Genomic DNA, 21,282 nt, shown 5'->3' with positions numbered 1-21,282 from the left:
CCCTAGTTAGAAATTTCATATGTAAGTGTGAAGCTTATAGTACACTTATGTTGTATACTATATATTTTTTCTATGCAGAAAACATCAGACTATTTTACATTTATAAATACATATAGGAAGAAGGTAACCCAGAAACTGACAAACTTTATGCACATATATAACTATTAAAATGACAATTTCATCCTGAAACTTTTCAAACACTTCATTATGTTCTATAGATCATAAGGATCTTAGGAATTTAGAATAATGAATATTCATTGAAATTAAAAATATTTTTGCATAGGCTCATCAAAAATCAATTGTTGAGTAAGATTTGGACACAGGAATAAAAACTAAAGAATAAAGTTAGAAACAAAATGGCAATCAGAACTACAACTAACTATTCTTCATTCACTTCTCATGTGCTAACCACTTACATGCATTCTATTTTTGAATCTTCCAACAGCTTTATAAAGCATAAAATATCTACTGCTTTGGTTTTATGGATAAGAATATAGGCAAGATGTTCAGTTACAGGTACAGACAAGAGGTTAAATTATTTTCTGGAGGTACTACAGGCAGTAAGTAATGATATCGGAGCTGTTACTCAAGAGAGTCCTAACTGTATACGGTCAGAGATGAAGTGTAAGGTCATTCCAGAGACTTCTTGAAAATAACAGAGAGACAAGTTTACAGTTACATTTAAGTGAACAGAAGGTGACTGAGTACATTCCTGTTTGGGTGTTAAAATAGGCATTGTTCTGAAAGAAAGCAAGTATAACTTAAATGAGCATTAGAAAAAATAGCAGCCATCTGAAAGTCATGAGTACCTTCAGCATGTCCTTTAGGTCTCTTTATCCTGCTATACATGTTTATTATATTTTGCTTTTCTATCAGCTTTTAGAAAGCAAAAAACTTTTTAAAGACAAGTTGTTAAAAGGCTTTAGTAAACTCTTTCTGTTCCCTCATAGACTTTTCCACATCTCTATCCGAAACTTTGTGCAAATCTACATTTAAATGCACTTTTTCATGGAAAGTGAGTAGCATTGATTCTTGTTTCCTTGGATGATATCATTTCTTCTGACATTTTTTGAATGATATAGAAAACACAGTCATGCACAAAGGGCAAGGATGTTAGAATTATTACATAGAAGTAAAGATAAATTAATATTTATTGAACACAGAATTTGCTAGAATTTCTCAGAAATGTTTACATGAATAATCTCATTTAATTCTCTTTTAATATCCTCATTTAACATTTGAAGAACATGAGGCATGGAGTGATTTACATTTCTTGCAGAATTCATAAAACTAGTAAGTAGAAATAGGATTCAGATCCAAGTAGGTTAACTCAAAGGATTACCTGCTTAATTGATGCACCAAACTGCCTCACTGTAGCACTGCTGTTATTTCTACTGTTTCCCTCTTGTATTCCACTTGTCTGCAAAAGCTTGCTCCATTATGCCTGCCAGTGCTGAATCAGTTAAACTATCAAGTCTCCTAACTATGAATGTAGAAGAAAAATCTTAGGAGAAAACCTGTATTAGTTTTATCGATCTGCTTTTGTGGAATTGAAAACAAAGAGCCATCTTGAAGCACATCAATAGAATTATGGTTTTCCCTGTGAGAATTTACTGCATTAGCATTCTGATTTGTTCTAAAGAAGGAGCACAGAAAAAATTATTAGGTGCTAAAACAGACTGGCTCTGATGAATTACTGACAGCTCCACACATATTTCTAGTGTTTTGTTTTCCTCAACTCATGCTAACATTATTCATTCTGTGCTTTAACAAATTATAAAAGGCTTATTAAGATATATTTATTTATTTATTATTTTAAGATTGAGGCCCTAGGACATCAAAATACCATATCAATAATAAGTCATTAGTGAAGTTCTGGGATTAATGTATAGAATAAAGCTTTCATTTCCTTTTTTCTTCTCCTATCTTAAATCTGTCTCTGTTCATGAAAATATTGGCTATGATCTATTACATATCACAGCTATGCAATCATGGTATTGAAACCAAAATTGTGAAATACTACTGTTCTCAGGGAAGTCTTTCTGAAATGTGAAACTGTGTATATGTTCCATAAAAGACAGAACATATACTGAATTTTATATCTATCTACCTAGATAGATAGATAGGTAGAGAGATATATCACATGTACTTCTGATGTATGTGTGTGCACAAACACACACACATACAGACCCAAGAGAGGTTTCAGAGCATTATCTCCTGCTTGCCACAAGTTGAATGTATGCAAAAATCAGTTTTAGATTCTCTTTTCTGAAAAGTGAGTGTCAATTTAAGTTTCTACATGTTTAAGTCAGTTAGATCACTTTTAACATATAACTTGCTCAAAATGATTGAAAGACAGACAATCCATACATTAAAAGAAAAAGTAAAAATAAGAAGGTTGTATCCTATTCTAAATGTTTTTCTCTGTGATGGTGTGCTCCATCAAAGGCACTTTGCAGCTTATTACCTTGTGCAAGGAAAGTTAGATCTGTTTCTAGACACAACTTGGTGCCTCCTGGGTCGCTGGCTTCAATTGTCAAGCTCCTCCTGACAATTCCCTTCTACATGGTTTGCCCAGCTCTCACTGCTGCCATGGGACATTATTTTCCTAGTGATTTTCTGGAAGTCATCATTTCCACTGGGAATAAGATGCTAGGCTAAAGGGCAATGCAATCACTAACTGAAGACCACAGACATTTAACCCAAACAGTGTGCCCTTTCCCACTTGATGAAGCTAAATATGTCAAAGAAAAATGGAAGAAGCATCATTGCTTGGTTCAAAAGTATTGAGAGACATAAGACTTTAGGAGTTTTGTAACAGGATTTCTTTAAAGTTTTGATTGTCTACTTGAAATAGATTTAGTTTTTGATGTTAGGCTAACTACTCCATTTTAAGCATTGGAATAGAACTGGACATCTCTTCTTGCTTAACTTTTTCTTTACTCAGAAGAATCTCATTAAATACAACCAGACAGTAGTTTTGAGAGGAGGCCATGAAACTACAAGTCCTTCCAAGATGACCTTTCTGGTGGAGCAGTGATCTGACACTACATAAACTACAGTTTATGCTTTGTGCTTTTAAAATGGATTATAAATGACATGAGTTTGGTTTTATTAAATTACCTTTTCTTTTTTAACAAATACCATCTGTTTATGCTTGGCAAGTCTCCCACAGGAAAAAGAAATAAAATGATATCCTGAAATAGAAAAGAAAGTTTAAGTTTTTCCTTTATAATTGACCCTCGTAATTTACTGAGATTAGGTTATGGAGGTTCAGAAACATCACTTGAAAGTTTGCAGAGCTAATACACTTATTTAGTGTAAAAGTTTGTATAGATTTTTAAAAATAATTTGAAAAGCCATTTCATGTCAATTATTCTCTTTACTATTCCCCCCAAAGATGAGAGATTTGTGACTTTTGCTTTCTGTACTCAAAATTTCATAGATTAGCCAATACAGGTAGAGATACTGTTTTTTTTCTTTTTCTTTTTCTGGTGTGTGTGTGTGTGTGTGTGTGTGTGTGTGTGTGTGTGTGATGTACTGGGGATCAAGTCCAGGGTGCCTTACCACTGAGCTACATCACTATACCTTTTTAGTTTTTTGAAATAGGGTCTTGTTAAGTTACCTAGTCTGGCCTCAAATTTTCAATCCTTTTGCCCAAGCCTCTCAAATAGCTCAGATTACAGGTGTTTGTCACCATGCCTGACTGCATCTTTTAAAATATGATGTGATAGGCAAATGATAGAGCAGAATCTCAAATTCAGATTTACTGGGTAGCAGTATCATATTACTTCCATTCTACTCCAGTCTCTAGGCAAGCAAACATGATATGCTCTTTTGTGGACTCCATAAAGATAGGACATTTGGTAACCTGCAATTCAGAGTTGGGTCAAAAACCATCAACTACTCTACAACTATGAGCCACACAGCACTACTGGCTCCTCACTAAGTTACAGGTATGGGTGGTGAAAGGGTAATGACTGAGTGAACTACCCTCAAGTAGAAATTTGCTGAGGCTATTTGATGAAAATAGTCCAACCATTTTGTAATGTTTTGACCACTAGCCTGGATAATGGCTACTGATAAAAGATTCAGCAAATGTAAAAACCACAGCTGTTCAGGATTTTGATGAGATGACTTCTTTCAGCATCATCAATTATTGGGGATGAACAGATTTCAATTCTGAAAGAAATAAGGCTGAAACTAAATGAATTTAAAAGGAGGTAAACAGACAGTTCAGATGAAAGGAAGAATGCATGGTTGTATGGTAATCTTGGTGACTGCTGGCTGGAAGTATTCTTTAACTTTGTAAACAGTGTAAAGGAATTGTTCATGGCTCTACCTAAGGGACAGTTACTCCTACTTAGAGTTCAAAATTGCCGATATGTAAAGTTTCTGTCCCTGTCTAAAAACATTTGATGAAAGTACAGTGAGAGCCAGACTCAGGCCAGTGATTCTGAACCTATCTAAAGTAAAGATCGGAAATCTGATTGAAAAGTAAAAGAGAATTTGAAGATCACTTTCACCCAAATGCACTATGCTGACTCCCAATAAACCATTTCTGAATAAAAGTTTTGCCAATATTTGAAGTTAAATGTTCCATTTTTCTTTCTGAGCACTGTTGTTCCTGAAAGAATAAATACGTGGCATGGATTGAAGGTCCTGAGTGATCAGACCATGGAGGATTCCTATGGAAGATGAGATTTTGTTGAGATTGACAGACATCCACAGCTAGCTCTAATTCTCTAGAGCACCTATAGAATAATCTTTCTTAAGTCCTGTGCTCCTTTTACTAAATTCCTTAATGAGCAACACAGAGTCCTGTAATAGTGTCTGAAATAACCCAAGGGAAATAAAATGGTTTATATGGGTACAACCTTAGCTACAAGATCAAAAATATACTAATTAATGGGAGCATATTTCAAAGTTTACTCCTAAAGCTTGCCATTTCATTACTGTCTTCGCTACAGTACAAAATGATGATGATCTTTATTACTTAACTCCAATGAAACTGCCATAAAGTGTTACTGATATTAAGAAAAAAGTAGATTAGGCTGATTTTTTCTTTCAGTCAGACCCTTTGAAAGACAAGGAATTAACCTTTCTTCTTTTAGGTTGTCTGCCCTCTAGTTTTGTTCTTTTTCTTTTCCTGTTTTCCCACCATTTTTCTTCCCTTATCCCTTCAGATGAGGGGATACCCTTCCAGTTTCTCTCCCTCTTATTGTTCCTTTCTCTTTGTTCTACTCACTAGTTAATATTTAGGATTTAAAATAACATTATATGAACTGGGCAATAGAAAGTCTCAAAGGACTCAAAGGGCAGATACAGTGTGATTGTTGTTCAGAGAAGAGAAACCCATTTTAACTTGGTGGTAAACAAAGAACAGATGAGCAAAAGTTAATGGATGAAGATTCTTTGAGTTGAGTCCTAAAGTTGGGTAGGATTTGACCATGTGGCAGGTCAAAGCAAAGGCAATTCATGAACATGTGCTTGGAGGTGGGAAAATGTTTCAGTAATGCAGTAGTTTAGTTTTTTTTAGTCGAATATTCAATTAGTGAAAAGAAAGAGAAATGCAGATACAAGGTAGGATGATCAGGTTTTGAAGGATATAAAATGTTCCATTGAGCAATTTGAAGTCTGTTCATTTGATAACAAAATCTTGAAATAATAAGAAAATTCTGATTGGCCAGTGAAAAAGCAACAAAACTGCAAGATAACTAACTAGAAGTCATCTGGAAGAACTAATCTTTCAGGGAGCATGTGCATTAGATACTTTGGTGACCTGGAAAATGACCCTAATCTCATTATAATAGTAAAATGTACACAACTGGGTAAAATATTAAGATGCTGAGACATGCAATGTAAGAAGCATGATTAGAATATGCAATCACAGGGCTGGGGAGATAGCTTGCCTCGCAAGCACAAGGCCCTGAGTTCAATCCCCAGTACCGCAAAAAAAAAAAAAAAAAAAGAATACCCAAACACAATGTTCTAGTCCAAAAAAAAAAAAAAAAAAAAACTGGTGCAAAATTGCATGTCCCACACCTTGACTTCACTATCTAGTTTACCCCCCTAACTACTATCCCTCTATGAACATTAAACCTCAGACCAAGACTAGGAGACTCCAAGATTGCACCACCATTCTCTAGAGTGTACTTTCCCTTTATTAGTCTCTTGTTTTGCTACTCATACCTGATGCATCCTTAAATTCTTTTCTGAGGTGGTGAAGAATATGGAAGGCTCTAGGACAGGTCTTCTCTGCTCCTGGAGACCTCCTTGAGTCCCTACATGTTAATTGTTGCTATAGTAGCACTTGATTGTTGATTGGGACTTCTTTTCTATTTATGACTATTGCATGTTGGGTTTCCTGTGCAATAGATTTGGTAATAAAGATTACCAGGCAGAGGTTTACTAGTAAATGCTTTTCGGATCCACACCTATGGAAGGGAAGGAAAGGGAGTAAATGGACAGAAAGATCTCAAAAATAGGTGTGGAAGTATCTCAACTGATACCAGGGGAGTTCTAAAACAACTATAGTTGTTCGGCATAGTGGTTCATGTCTCTAATCCCAGCTACTCTTAGAAGACTGAGGCAGGGGCGGGCCAAGATGGCGGACTAGAGGGCGGCTGCATTTCACGCTGCTCCAGGACGCAAGATTCAAAAGAGGAGATAGTGAGAGACTTGGGACCAACTCAAAGCTGCCGGGTGAGTCTCTCCTGTTGGGGAGGCGTCCCAGATGGGGCGGTAGCCCCGGAACGCAGGGAATTTGTGAAGTGGAGTTGCTCGGCGAGACGCCCCTCCCCCCACTGGAGCGGTAAACACGGACAACTGGGATCATCGTAGAGGAGGCGGCTCAGCATAGCGCTTGGACTCGAGCAGCCGCTGGGGCTCAGGGCGGCTGCCTGGGGAGGAGCTGCGTGGTGAGCTGTTTGGACCCAGAGTGACCGCTTCCGAACACCGGGGGGTTGCCCGGAGGAGGAGGAGAGGCCCGGCGGGTTGCTTGGGTCTAGGAGTGACTGCATCAGAGCCACGGGCAGTTGCCAGAGGAGGAGCTGCGTGGTGAGCTGTTTCAGAGTGGGCGCTCCTGAGCGCCGGGGGACTGCCCAGAGGAAGAGGAGGAGCACGGCGGGACGCTTGGTCTGGGAATGACTGCATCAGAACCACAGGCGGTTGCCAGAGGAGGAGTTGTGTGGTGAACTGTTTGAACTCAGAGCTAGCGCTCCTGAGTGCCGGGAGGTTGCCCGGAGGAGGAGGAGGAGCATGGCTTGTTGTTTGACCTGGGAGTGACTGCATCAGAGCTGCGGGCGGTTGCCGAAGGAGGAGCTGCGTGACGAGCTGTTTGAACTCGGAGCAGCTGCTCCAGAACACTGGTGGCCTGCCTGGAGGAGGAGAGCGGTGGGACGCTTAGTCTGTGAGTGACTGCATCAGAACCACAGGCGGTTGCCAGAGGAGGAGGCGAGTGGTGAGTTGATTGGACTAAAAGCAACCGCTCCGGAACACCGGTGGCCTGCCTGGAGAAGGAGCGTGGTGAGTCACCTGGTCTCGGAGCCACCGCTCCTGAACACCCGGGCGGCTACCCCAAGGAGGAGGAGGAGGAACAGGGCGGGTCACTTGGACTTGGAGTGACTACCTAGGGCTACGGGTGGTTGGCGGGAGGAGGAGACCTGAAGTGAGTTGCTTGGACTCCTAGTGACTGCGTCAGAAACCGGGCGGCTGTCCGGAGGAGGAGGTGTGTGGCGGGTCTCTGTGTCTCGGAGCTATTGTACGGGGCTCCAGGTGGTGGCTTAGGGGAGGGGCTGCATAGCCAGGCGATTGGTGCAGAGCAGGGTCCCAGGAGCTAGGTGGCTTCTTGCTGGAAGAGCCGCACAGAGACACGCCTAGGGGCGGAGTGAAGTTTCCAGGGCGGCGGGCAGACTCTCTGGGAGAGGCAGCCTAAGGAGACTCGCCTGCGAAGGGTGAGGCTCCCAGGCCCAGGACGTAGGTCCGAGCCCCTGGGATCGTTGCAGAAGAAGACAGCCCAGCCCAGGGGGTAGTTGTAGATTGAGGGGAACCTCTAGGAGGGCAACTGACTAGCGAGACATCCCCACCGAGTGACTCTTCCCTGCCGGGTGAGGTTTTCCCACAGGGACAGTAAAGTCAGAGACATAGGCACAAACAGGCCTTGCCTCAGCCCGCAGCCTACTTCCCCGTTGGATGACCATTGGTCAACAAGTGGAGACACCTCTGCCCACTAGCAGGGAATATACGCCACCTGAGGGTCACCACCCTAGAGAGGCAGCTTCTTCGTGGAGCTCTGCATTATCAACCTCCTCCAAGACTTCAGGCTACTGAAGGATAAGAGGGGATATACTAACAATCTTCAGGGACATTATAAGTTGATAGAGGAAATCTGCAATATCTTAATGACCCACTGATTCCTGAACAATATGAGAAAACAAGGGAAGAAAATGCCCCAAACAAATCTAGATGTTACATCAATAAAATCCAACGACAGCATGGCAGAAGAAATGACAGAAAGGGAGTTCAGAATGTACATAATTAAAATGATTAGGGAAGCAAACGATGAGATGAAAGAGCAAATGCAGGCATTGAATGATGAGATGAAAGAGCAAATGCAGGCATGGAATGATGGCACCAATCGACAGTTAACAGAGCAAATTCAGGAAGCAAAAGATCATTTCAATAAAGAGTTAGAGATATTGAAAAAAAACCAAACAGAAATCCTTGAAATGAAGGAAACAATAAACCAAATTAAGAACTCCATAGAAAGCACAACCAATAGGATAGAACAGCTGGAAGACAGAACTTCAGATATTGAAGACAAAATATTTAACCTCGAAAACAAAGTTGAACAAACAGAGAAGATGGTGAGAAATCATGAACAGAATCTCCAAGAACTATGGGATATCATGAAAAGGCCAAATTTGAGAATTATTGGGATTGAGGAAGGCTTAGAGAAACAAACCAAAGGAATGAACAATCTATTTGAAGAAATAATATCAGAAAATTTCCCAAATCTGAAGAATGAAATGGAAAATCAAGTCCAAGAGGCTTATAGGACTCCAAATACACAAAATTACAACAGACCCACACCAAGGCACATTATAATGAAAATACCTAACATACAAAATAAAGACAGAATTTTAAAGGCTGTGAGAGAAAAGAACCAAATCACATTCAGGGGGAAGCCAATACGGATATCAGCAGATTTTTCAATCCAGACCCTAAAAGCTAGAAGGGCCTGGAACAACATTTTTCAAGCTCTGAAAGAAAATGGATGCCAACCAAGAATCTTATACCCAGCAAAACTTACCTTCAAATTTGACGATGAAATAAGATCATTCCATGATAAACAAAAGCTAAAAGAATTTACAAAAAGAAAGCCAGCATTACAGAACATTCTCAGCAAAATATTCCATGAGGAAGAGATAAAAAACAAAGAAGCAAATCAGCAAAGGGAGGAATTATCCTAAAGGAACTGTCAAATAAAGGAGGAACCAAGATGTGTCAAAAATTTTAAATATGAACCAAATGACTGGGAATACAAATCATATCTCAATAATAACCCTGAATGTTAATGGCCTGAATTCATCAATCAAAAGACATAGACTGGCAGATTGGATTAAAAAGAAAGATCCAACAATATGTTGCCTGCAAGAGACTCACCTCATAGAAAGAGATACTCATAGACTAAAGGTGAAAGGATGGGGAAAAACATACCATGCACATGGGCTCAGCAAAAAAGCTGGAGTATCCATCCTCATTTCAGATAAAGTGGACTTCAAGCCAATGTTAGTTAGAAGGGATAAAGAAGGACATTTCATACTGCTTAAGGGAAGCATAAATCAGCAAGACATAACAATCATAAACATCTATGCCCCAAACAGTGGCTCATCCATATATGTTAAACAAATCCTTCTCAATTTTAGAAACCAAATAGACCATAACACAATAATACTAGGTGATTTTAACACGCCTCTTTCACCACTGGACAGATCTTCCAAACAAAAATTGAACAAAGAAACCATAGATCTCAATAACACAATCAATAATTTAGACTTAACAGATATTTATAGAATATACCATCCAACCAAGAGCGAATACACTTTCTTCTCAGCAGCACATGGATCCTTCTCTAAAATAGACCATATATTATGCCACAAAGCTAATGTCAGCAAATACAAGAAGATAGAGACACTACCTTGTATTCTATCAGATCATAATGGATTGAAGTTACAAATTAATGAAAGAGTAAAAAACAGAAACTACTCCAACACCTGGAGATTAAACAATATGCTACTATATGATGAATGGATAACAGAAGATATTAGGAAGGAAATTAAAAAATTCTTAGAGGTAAACGAGAACAAAGAAACAACATATCAAAATCTCTGGGACACTATGAAAGCGGTACTTAGAGGAAGATTTATTTCATGGAGCGCATTTAATAAAAGAAGTAAAACTCAAAAAATAAATGACCTAACACTACAGCTCAAAGCCCTAGAAAAAGAAGAACAGACCAACACCAAAAGTAGTAGAAGACAGGAAATAGTTAAACTGAGAGCTGAAATCAACGAAATTGAAACGAAAGAAACAATACAAAAAATTGACAAAATAAATAGTTGGTTCTTCGAAAAAATAAACAAAATTGATAAACCTTTAGCCACACTAACAAAGAGAAGACGAGAGAAAACCCAAATCACTAAAATTCGGAATGAACAAGGAAATATCACAACAGACACGACCGAAATACAAAACATAATTAGAAGCTATTTTGAAAATCTATACTCCAACAACATAGAAAATTTCGAAGACATCAACAGATTTCTAGAGACATATGAATTGCCTAAACTGAACGAGGAGGACATACACAATTTAAATAGACCAATTTCAAGTAATGAAATAGAAGAAGTCATCAAAAGCCTTCCAACAAAGAAAAGTCCAGGACCAGATGGGTTCTCAGCCGAGTTCTACAAAACTTTTAAAGAAGAACTCATTCCAATACTTCTCAAAGTATTCCAGAAAATAGAAGAGGAGGGAACTCTCCCAAACTCATTCTATGAAGCCAATATTACCCTGATTCCTAAACCAGACAGAGACACATCGAGGAAAGAAAATTTCAGACCAATATCCTTAATGAACATCGACGCAAAAATTCTCAACAAAATTTTAGCAAATCGCATACAAAAACATATTAAAAAGATAGTGCACCATGATCAAGTGGGTTTCATCCCAGGGATGCAAGGTTGGTTCAACATCAGGAAATCAATAAATGTCATTCACCATATCAATAGACTTAAAGTCAAGAATCACATGATTATTTCGATAGATGCAGAAAAAGCATTTGATAAAATACAGCACCCCTTCATGCTCAAAACACTAGAAAAAATAGGGATAGTGGGAACATTCCTTAACATTGTAAAGGCCATCTATGCTAAACCCATGGCTAATATCATTCTTAATGGTGAAAAACTGAAAGCATTCCCTCTAAAAACTGGAACAAGGCAGGGATGCCCTCTTTCACCACTTCTATTCAATATCGTCCTTGAAACTCTAGCCAGAGCAATTAGACAGACCAAAGAAATTAAAGGGATACGAATAGGAAAAGAAGAACTCAAACTATCCCTATTTGCTGATGACATGATTGTATACTTAGAGGAACCAGGAAATTCCACCAGAAAACTTTTAGATCTCATAAGTGAATTCAGTAAAGTAGCGGGATATAAGATCAATGCACATAAATCTAAGGCATTTTTATATATAAGCGATGAATCTTCAGAAAGAGAAATTAGGAAAGCTACCCCATTCACAATAGCTTCGAAAAAAATAAAGTATTTGGGAATCAATCTCACAAAAGAGGTGAAAGACCTCTACAATGAGAACTACAGAACACTAAAGAAAGAAATTCAAGAAAACCTTAGAAGATGGAAAGATATCCCATGTTCTTGGATAGGAAGAATTAATATTGTCAAAATGGCCATACTACCAAAAGTGCTATACAGATTCAATGCAATTCCAATTAAAATCCCAATGATGTACCTTACAGAAATAGAGCAAGCAATTATGAAATTCATCTGGAAGAATAAAAAACCCAGAATAGCTAAAGCAATCCTTGGCAGAAAGAGTGAAGCAGGGGGTATCGCAATACCAGATCTTCAACTCTACTACAAAGCAATAGTAACAAAAACGGCATGGTATTGGTACCAAAATAGAAAGGTGGATCAATGGTACAGAATAGAGGACACGGACACAAACCCAAATAAATACAATTTTCTCATACTAGACAAAGGGGCCAAAAATATGCAATGGAGAAAAGATAGCCTCTTCAACAAATGGTGCTGGGAGAATTGGAAATCCATATGCAACAGAATGAAACTAAACCCATATCTCTCACCATGCACAAAACTAAACTCAAAATGGATTAAGGATCTCGGAATCAGACCAGAGACCTTGCATCTTATAGAAGAAAAAGTAGGTCCAGAGCTTCAACATGTCGGCTTAGGACCAGACTTCCTCAACAGGACTCCCATAGCACAAGAAATAAAAGCAAGAATTAATAACTGGGATAGATTCAAACTAAAAAGCTTTCTCTCAGCAAAGGAAACTATCAGCAATGCAAAGAAAGAGCCTACAGAGTGGGAGAAAATCTTTGCCAATCATACTTCAGATAGAGCGCTAATCTCCAGAATCTATAAAGAACTCAAAAAACTCTACACCAAGAATGCAAATAATCCAATTGACAAATGGGCTAAGGAAATGAACAGACACTTCACAGAAGAAGATGTACAAGCAATCAACAAACATATGGAAAAATGTTCAACATCTCTAGTAATAAGAGAAATGCAAATCAAAACCACACTAAGATTCCATCTCACCCCAATTAGAATGGCAATTATCAAGAATACAACCAACAACAGGTGTTGGCGAGGATGTGGGGAGAAAGGTACACTCTTACATTGCTGGTGGGGCTGCAAATTAGTGCAGCCACTCTGGAAAGCAGTGTGGAGATTCCTTAGAAAACTTGGAATGGAAACACCATTTGACCCAGCTATCCCACTCCTTGGCCTATACCCAAAGGACTTAAAATCAGCATATTACAGAGATACAGCCACATCAATGTTCATAGCTGCTCAGTTCACAATAGCCAGATTGTGGAACCAACCTAGATGTCCTTCAATTGATGAATGGATAAAGAAACTGTGGTATATATATACAATGGAATATTACTCAGCCATAAAGAATGATAAAATTATGGCATTTGCAGGCAAATGGATGAAACTGGAGAATATCATGCTAAGTGAGATAAGCCAATCTCAAAAAACCAAAGGAAGAATGATATCGCTAATAAGTGGATGATGACACATAATGGGGGTGGGAAGGGTTAGTGTTGGGGTTGGAGTTGGGTTTAGGGAGGGGGGCAGGAATGGAGGAAGGAAGGACTGTATAGATGGAGGGGAAGGGTTGGAGGGGAGGGGGGGAAGGGAAAAAATGGCAGAATGAATCAAACAACATTACCCTATGTAAATTTATGATTACACAAATGGTATGCCTTTACGCCATGTACAAATAGAGAAACAACATGTATCCCATTTGTTTACAATAAAAAGAAAAAAAAAATAAAAAAAAAATAAAATAAAATAAAAAGGAAGTTACTCACCTGACAAGAAAAAAAAAAAAAAGAAGACTGAGGCAGGAGGATCTCAAGTTCAAGGACAGCAGGGACAAATAAACAAAACACAGTATTGAAATAAAAATTTTTAAAAGGAATTTGGAAGTACAGCACTAGCCTGCCTAGCATGGGTGAGGACTCCAGCACTAGAAAAAATTAAAATTAATTAAAAATAGAAAGCAATTTTGGGTCCATCTTTTAATATGAGTTACCTAGGAAGGGGCCATGAGATCAATTGAGGTGACTATTCAGTGGAGTAATTCCTGAGGAAACTTAAAAAATTCAGTGATATCTGACAGTAAAATTCCCCAGAGCTGAATGAACTGTTTTCTCTCTTAATATTTAAGGTATGCTCCAATAAAAACTTGACAGTTCCTCTTTGAGTACTTATCACACTTTATATTTATTGTAAGGTAACTGTTTATCTTTGCAACTAGGTGGTCATCTTTTTGTAAACAAGAAGGTTGTCCTGTTTGTGTTCATGGCATCTGAGATTATAGGAAATAGGTGTTCAAGAAACTATTTTAAAGAAAGAATAAAAAATAATCTGCTTTAATAAAATTTTGTCTTCTCTAAATATTAATTAATAGGGTCAGTGTTTTTAAAACAAAAAAAATCAACAAGGCTATAGTATATTAAGTCAATCATAAATGTTTCAAGTTAAATAGAGTGGAATGTTCCCTCAAACTATGACTACTAGGTTCCATTTTTTTTCAGTATTTTGAGTTTGTATTCATTTTAGGAATCTGATAGGAAAGAACAAATTTTCTGATTTTAAACCTGATGAACACTTTAATTCCTTCATTAATATAGTTTCTAGGGCTGGGGAGATAGCTCAGCTGGTAGAGTGCTTGCCTTGCAAGCACAAGGCCCTGAGTTCAATCCCCAGTACCACAAAAAAAAAAAATATATATATATATATATAGTTTCTAGTAAATAAAAACTAATTATTTTCCTAATCATAATCTTTTTGGGGGAAGCTAGGTCTTTTTAGGCTTTCTGTAGTGTACATTGGTATCTATCATTTGTTCTCTAATCTCTGAAGCTAATATTTTTTTGTAGAGCCACTAATCATTATTACTAATGTGTATGCACTTTTTAAAGACACTGCTGAATACTTAAGTGTACTGAATGAATCAGCAGAATACAGGGAGAGCCCCATGTTGAAAACAAAGATATGATTCCTATATTCTAGAATTCTCTGAGTTTTTATAATACTTTGTAAAGGCTGACAGACTCATGAATAACCACAAAAGAAGATATAATAGATATTGAGTAATGCTGAATAATTAAGGAATAAGGAGCCATAAAATGAAGGAATGATCAAAGTGAGGCAAGTTAATGGTAAAAAATATACTAAAAATATGTCCTAAAATTTCTTTAGCTCTTCTTGCAAAGAGAGACAGGGATTCTACCTCCTCACCTTTAACCTGCACAGACCAAGAGAGTATGTTTGAGTTTTGATGGTGTTTTGTTTTTGTAGTGCTGAAGAGTGGACCCAGGGCCTCATGCATGTCAGGCAATCACTCTACCACCGGGCCACATAATTAGCCCAAGAGTATGTCTGAAATGACACTTATGCGACACATGAGGCTTGGTCACTTAGAAGTTCCCTTTCAGGAAATTCTCTATCAGAACTCACTCACCATGCTGTGAAGTACTCAAGTCATAGGCAGAAGCCATGTTCCAGTGCTCTATGAACAGTCCCAACTGAGCCACACTTACCTGTGTAGAATACAGCTTGGAAGTACATCTCCGAACCAACTATTGTAGCCCAGCGTTATCTGAGACTTTCTAGCTGAGTCCCTAGACATTGCGAAGTAAAAAGAGCCAAGATTGTTGTGCACTTTCCAGGTATCTGACCTATTGGTTTTTAAGCATAATTAAATCATTGTTTCATCCCATTAAATTTGGAGTTATTAAATATAAAGATAACAAAGTGCTGCTTGAAGAACATTTAAACGTTGTCTATTCTTGTGTTCTCAAACACTATTTTATTTGCTTTAACTGCCATATATTACAGGTTGCTATTGTGCAGAGGAAATAGTAATTGAGAGGGTGAGTTACTGAGACAACTTTCTTATACTGGTAGACAACAGAGGTAGCTGTTACTTTATCAAAAATCTAATGACATATTTTGAAATGTTCTTATGAATTAGATAGTGTGCTAATTGTATTATATAAGCAATTAATTTATTTTTTAATCTCCACCTTAATCCTATAAGTTAGGAATCACTATTATGCTTTATATATGATTACAATGGGATTTAAATACTACAGAGGCAGTTGACCCAAGGACAATTCAGACTGAATGGACACCAAAATCCTTTCTTACTACATAAACTTGTGCTTTTATTATTGTGAGAAAGTAGAAGAATATTCAAGGGAAAACAATGTGATAATAGTTTCTAACGTAGTTTCCTCCTCTGTATTGAAAAATATTGAGTGTGCTCTAATATCTTGCTAACTTTTTACATATTAATGCAAAGATCTGGTCCTGTGTTGACTTTTTCTCCTCCATATTTAGAGTAGAGAAGATATTGAATTACTGTATGTGCTGCATATATTTGAGAGAGCAATCTGAAAAGAATTCAACCAAGCTGTGGCTCTTGAAAATAAAGATTTCTCATAAAATAAAATGAATTATTGTCCTTGCCCATTGCACTAAAACTCTAATATGACAGTAACCAGAAAACTGAAAAGAGTCATTTCAAGTAGGCCCTTTTTTGTGGCTCTGGCCCCACAGATTGATTTTATATTCAGATTTAGCACTTGGCAGCTGCCAAAAGCCATGAGTACAATAGTCCATTCAGAGAAAAACAAAATTTGAAAAGAGAGCCAGTAAGGACATGCTGTAAAAGGCAAAGGACAGATAAGAAAAAGATCTACTGGTCCATGCTCTCAATTTGGATGTTTACAATCTCTAAAATTAGACATTGAAGGTTAATATCAGGTTTAAATATAACTTATAGACAACTTGCTCATTAAATCTTATATATTTCCACAAGAAACAGAACTAAAGAGAAATCATTCAAATTATATCAATTAAAGTGAGAAATTGCAGTTAGTGCAGTTGTTAAGATTCTGGGAACAGAATACATATGAGAAGTGGTAAGGCCCTCCCCATGACCCCATCAACCTAGCCCTCTTTTAGAGATGGTTTGAGTCTGTGAAAAGGGAGAAGCAGTTGACTGAGATAATTTCTGGGGATCATTTTTGAAACTTTTTTTTGTGTAAAGATATACAGTTAGGGCATTTTAGGTATTCAAGAGCTATGAAGTACATCTATTGCAAGGTTGCTCTGACCTGAACTTGGAGTACACTAGGGTTTTTACAATTTGAATCATTAAATGGAGCATATTTGTGTAGCCTTACATCAGCTCACAATTTCTTAAGGCAACTCTATGTGTAACTGCAGGGAAAATCCTTTTGTTTTACGGAACCTACCAAAGGATAAGTGTAGATCCAAGTGCAAGATTTTGAAAGTGAATGGAAAATGGAATACATAAATATTCATACTTCTGTTTCCATAATCCAGAAGGAATTCCTCCCAGTTTTGTTGGTTCTATTTAAAGGTATTCAGATAATGCAATACAACTGAAGTTCATGATAGCAGAGTATTTTTCAGCATGTAACTGAACACAATGCCAGTGTTCTGGTCAGGGCAATGCGATGCTTGGGCAGGAACCGATTTCTGAAATGGGTCTGATGTTTCACAATTTCACAATGTGATATCCTGATAGTATACCTAGTGGCATTAATCAAGGGGCTGTGGAGCCTCTGATATGACTTGGATCCCACTGTACTTTGCAGGCTTCCAACAAAGCTTGACAAAGCACTCCTACACACAGGTTCAGATGTGTGAGACCTAAGTAGTGTGAGCTGTGGAGCAAGTCTGAAGAGAGCTGGAGTGCACCTTTTGGATTTTTCTTAGTTATTTCTTCTTTGAACTTATTTTACAAATCTGTGCTCGCTGCCAGCCAATCCAAAATCAGCCTGGAAGACTAGCCAATAAAGTACCCAAATTTTTGAATCAACACATTTGGCAAACAATTATGGTACTTTCCAAAGAAGGTGAAAAATATGGATTTGGGGTGGGAAATATTGAGTAATTTAAACAATAGATCATATTTGCAGGTTGATGATGGGATATTATAAGAAGAGAAGTCTAAAGTCAAAATTTTGAGCTAAACATTTCTTTTTTATTGCTATTCTAGATTTAAACAAGAGAAATCCCTGACTGCAAAGAGACACATTCTGAGTTTATCAAACATTTGCTTATCTAGATACTCGTAATGGCATTTGACTACAGGCAAAACTGATTCCCTCTCAACCCCCAGAATTTTCCTAATTTTTGTTTTGCAATAAACAAACCAGAATGTGCTTACCCAGAGGCTGACAACTCTGTGAAGTGATAAGCTGAATGATTTAGTCACATTTCTTTCTTATCTTCATTAACACTCCAAATAATTGGGATATTAATCCCTATTCCACTGAACTAAGTTTATTTCAATGTAATATAACTTGCTGTGCATTGTATCTGAGCTGTTGTTCACATTTAAGAAAACTGTTATACCCCTTATAGTATATAATGAATCAAAATGCAGTATATAAATTTTTTTAAAAATTAAAAAAAAAATTTTAAATAATTTTTAAACAGTGAAAATATTTTTAATATTCTTTATATTTCCTTTGGAAGGATGGAGTTCATAGGAAATCTACTTCAAGTAAGCACTTCAATCACCCCTTGTTTGTAGTCAGAGTTTTAGAAATATAACTTGAGTATTTCCTTAAAAATTTAATAGTTTATGATTTACCTTAGTAATCTTTTCTTGTGTGTTAAAACTCTAATGGGCAAGACAATTTTTCTAAAAACTGTTGCCTGCAATTTCAATCCTGTTTCTTTTTGCTTTCTTGGACAAAAATTTTCACTAGTATTTTTCATATAGTATACACACACACACACACACACACACACACACACACATATACGTATGCATATGAGATCTCATACTCTTCTTCCTGAAAAAAGAATATAATTTGTAGGTTAAAGAAGTCAAATTTGAGCCCCTCACGCCCCGGGCCTCCCAGAGCCATGCACGTCCGGTCCCGCGCCTCCGCCTCCTCGATCGCTTGCTTCTTCCCGCCCTCCCGCAGCGCCAGCCGAGCTGGCTTCCCCTCCGTCTCTCATGAATATTGAGCGGCCCCTGTTGTATTTCCCCAGCTCCATTGCGGAAGCCGAGGCTCGCTATATTGGCTATATTGTGCGGCAGCGCCGGCGGCCGTGGTGGCTGATACCCGAGAATCGCTTCGGCCGCGGTCAGCGGAGCCCCGGGCTGGGGGCTGCAGTCTCAGGCTGTGCAGACAAATGGAACTCAACCATTAAGCAAAACATGGGAACTCAGTTTATATGAATTACAACGAACACCTCAGGAGGCAATAACAGATGGCTTGGAAATTGTGGTTTCACCTAGAAGTCTACACAGTGAATTAATGTGCCCAATTTGTTTGGATATGTTGAAGAACACCATGACTACAAAGGAGTGTTTGCATCGTTTTTGTGCAGTTTGTATTATCACAACCCTTAGAAGTGGCAACAAAGAATGTCCTACTTGTCGGAAAAAGCTAGTTTCCAAAAGATCACTAAGGTCAGACCCAAACTTTGATGCACTTATCAGCAAAATTTATCCAAGTCGTGATGAGTATGAAGCTTATCAAGAGAGAGTATTAGCCAGGATCAACAAGCACAATAATCAGCAGGCACTCAGTCACAGCATTGAGGAAGGACTGAAGATACAGGCCATGAACAGATTACAGCAAGGTAAGAAACAACAGATTGAAAATGGCAGTGGAGCAGAAGATAATGGTGACAGTTCACACTGTAGTAATGCATCCACATATAGCAATCAGGAAGCAGGCCCTAGTAACAAACGGACCAAAACATCTGATGATTCTGGGCTTGAACTTGATAATAACAATGCAACCGTGGCAATTGATCCAGTAATGGATGGTGCTAGTGAAATTGAATTAGTATTCAGGCCTCATCCCATACTTATAGAGAAAGATGACAGTGCACAGACAAGATATATGAAGACTTCAGGTAATGCCACTGTTGATCACTTATCCAAGTATCTGACTGTGAGGTTAGCTTTAGAAGAACTTCGAAGCAAGGAAGAATCAAATCAGATGAATCTTGATACTGCCAGTGAGAAGCAGTATACCATTTATATAGCAACAGCAAGTGTGTTCACTGTATTAAATGGCTCTTTTTCTTTGGAATTGGTCAGTGAGAAGTACTGGAAAGTAAATAAACCCATGGAACTTTATTATGCGCCCACCAAGGAGCACAAATGAGCTTTTAAAAACCAATTCTGAGACTGAACTTTTTTATAGCCTGTTTCTTTAATATTAAAGATGTACCATCATTACTTTTATGGACAGATCTTGGATATGTTGTTCAATTTTTCTTTCTGAGCCAGACTCGTTTACACTTTTAGAATCATTTCCCCTTAATTTAAGATTGACTTTTTGGAAGGGACTATAGTCATTCAGTAATTTTGCTTTCCTTTGAAGACTATATCTTAAGTTGTGTGCTCTCACAAAGTATGGTTACATTGGGAGCACCTTTGACCCAGGAATTTTTCATAGTCCTGCATTCTTAAGTCAAGATTCAGTTGGCCATCCTTTTCCCTCTCCCCTCAAAAGTTTTTTAGGCCTAAAGATTGTTAATATGTATTCTGATTTTTTTTCCTTGGAGTCTTGTATATTTATGGTTTTCTATATAAACTGTAGTATCTTCATGAAGACTGAGGCTCAAACTTACTGTGCTTAAAAACAATTCTCATAGGATTATTATTTTCATGGTATTTTCTTCCATAATATCTCATTTTTAAAGAGGTTCTTTATGAACTTGGTGTCCATTGTCATGCAATGTTATCCCCCCCCCCCTTTTTTTTTCCTCCCTGTAAGTTTAGGTATTCTGGTCATGGGGAAGAGAATCAAAATCTTAAGTTCTATGAGAACATGGGTCATTGACATATTTCACTGAAGAAAGAAAAATTAAATTGATAGTAATATGTAGTCCTCAATTGTTTATTTAAAAGTTTTTTGTATTAGTTCTTACTGTCACTTTAGTTCCTTTATTATGTGTTTGATGTTTCTTCTCTCTATTAAAATATCGGAAATATGGAGATATTTTGCACTTTAACCTTGATGAAAAGTGCAAGATATGTTCAAAGCTTCCCTAATTCTTTTCTTATCAGTAGCCACATAAGCTTCGAGAACAGCATGGCACGTGGAAAAAATGGGTTTGCTTCTGTTTGAAAAGTGTGCTTATTTAGCATTTTGAGTTGCTATACCAGTTTATAAATTTGGTGCTCTGCTAATTATACTCTGTAGAAGCAGATTAATGGAGCTCAAGCCCTGCTTTGATAAATAGCGAAAGGTAATTCTGTAGAAGAATGTCAGTCACTACAGGGTGAATTCATTCTACTCTTATTTTTATTTTAAGGGACAGTGTTGGCTGGGAGCCAGAAGGCTTTATGCTAAAAAGTCAGAAAAAAGATTGACTTATGTGTTATTTTTCATCCCTGTCCTGATTGTAGGTATGTTTT

The 21,282-nt window shown here is 37.7% G+C and overlaps 1 protein-coding gene across 1 annotated transcript in view; it reads left to right on the top strand.

Annotated features, from left to right (window-relative positions):
* LOC124973672 (E3 ubiquitin-protein ligase RING2-like) overlaps positions 1–20,381 on the top strand; it is a 47,648-nt gene extending 27,267 nt beyond the window's left edge. The window contains exon 2 of the mRNA XM_047537466.1: positions 18,973–20,381. Coding sequence (XP_047393422.1) covers positions 18,973–20,023 — 1,051 coding nt within the window. The 3' untranslated portion in view covers positions 20,024–20,381. The remainder of the gene's footprint in view (positions 1–18,972) is intronic.
* Positions 20,382–21,282: the final 901 nt, after the last annotated feature.

The sequence above is a fragment of the Sciurus carolinensis genome, unplaced genomic scaffold (genome assembly GCF_902686445.1).
Source record: "Sciurus carolinensis unplaced genomic scaffold, mSciCar1.2, whole genome shotgun sequence".
In the NCBI taxonomy this organism is placed as follows: domain Eukaryota; kingdom Metazoa; phylum Chordata; class Mammalia; order Rodentia; family Sciuridae; genus Sciurus; species Sciurus carolinensis.
The sequence above is the reverse complement of the archived record's forward strand: the minus strand, read 5'-3'. Positions and strand labels throughout refer to the sequence as shown.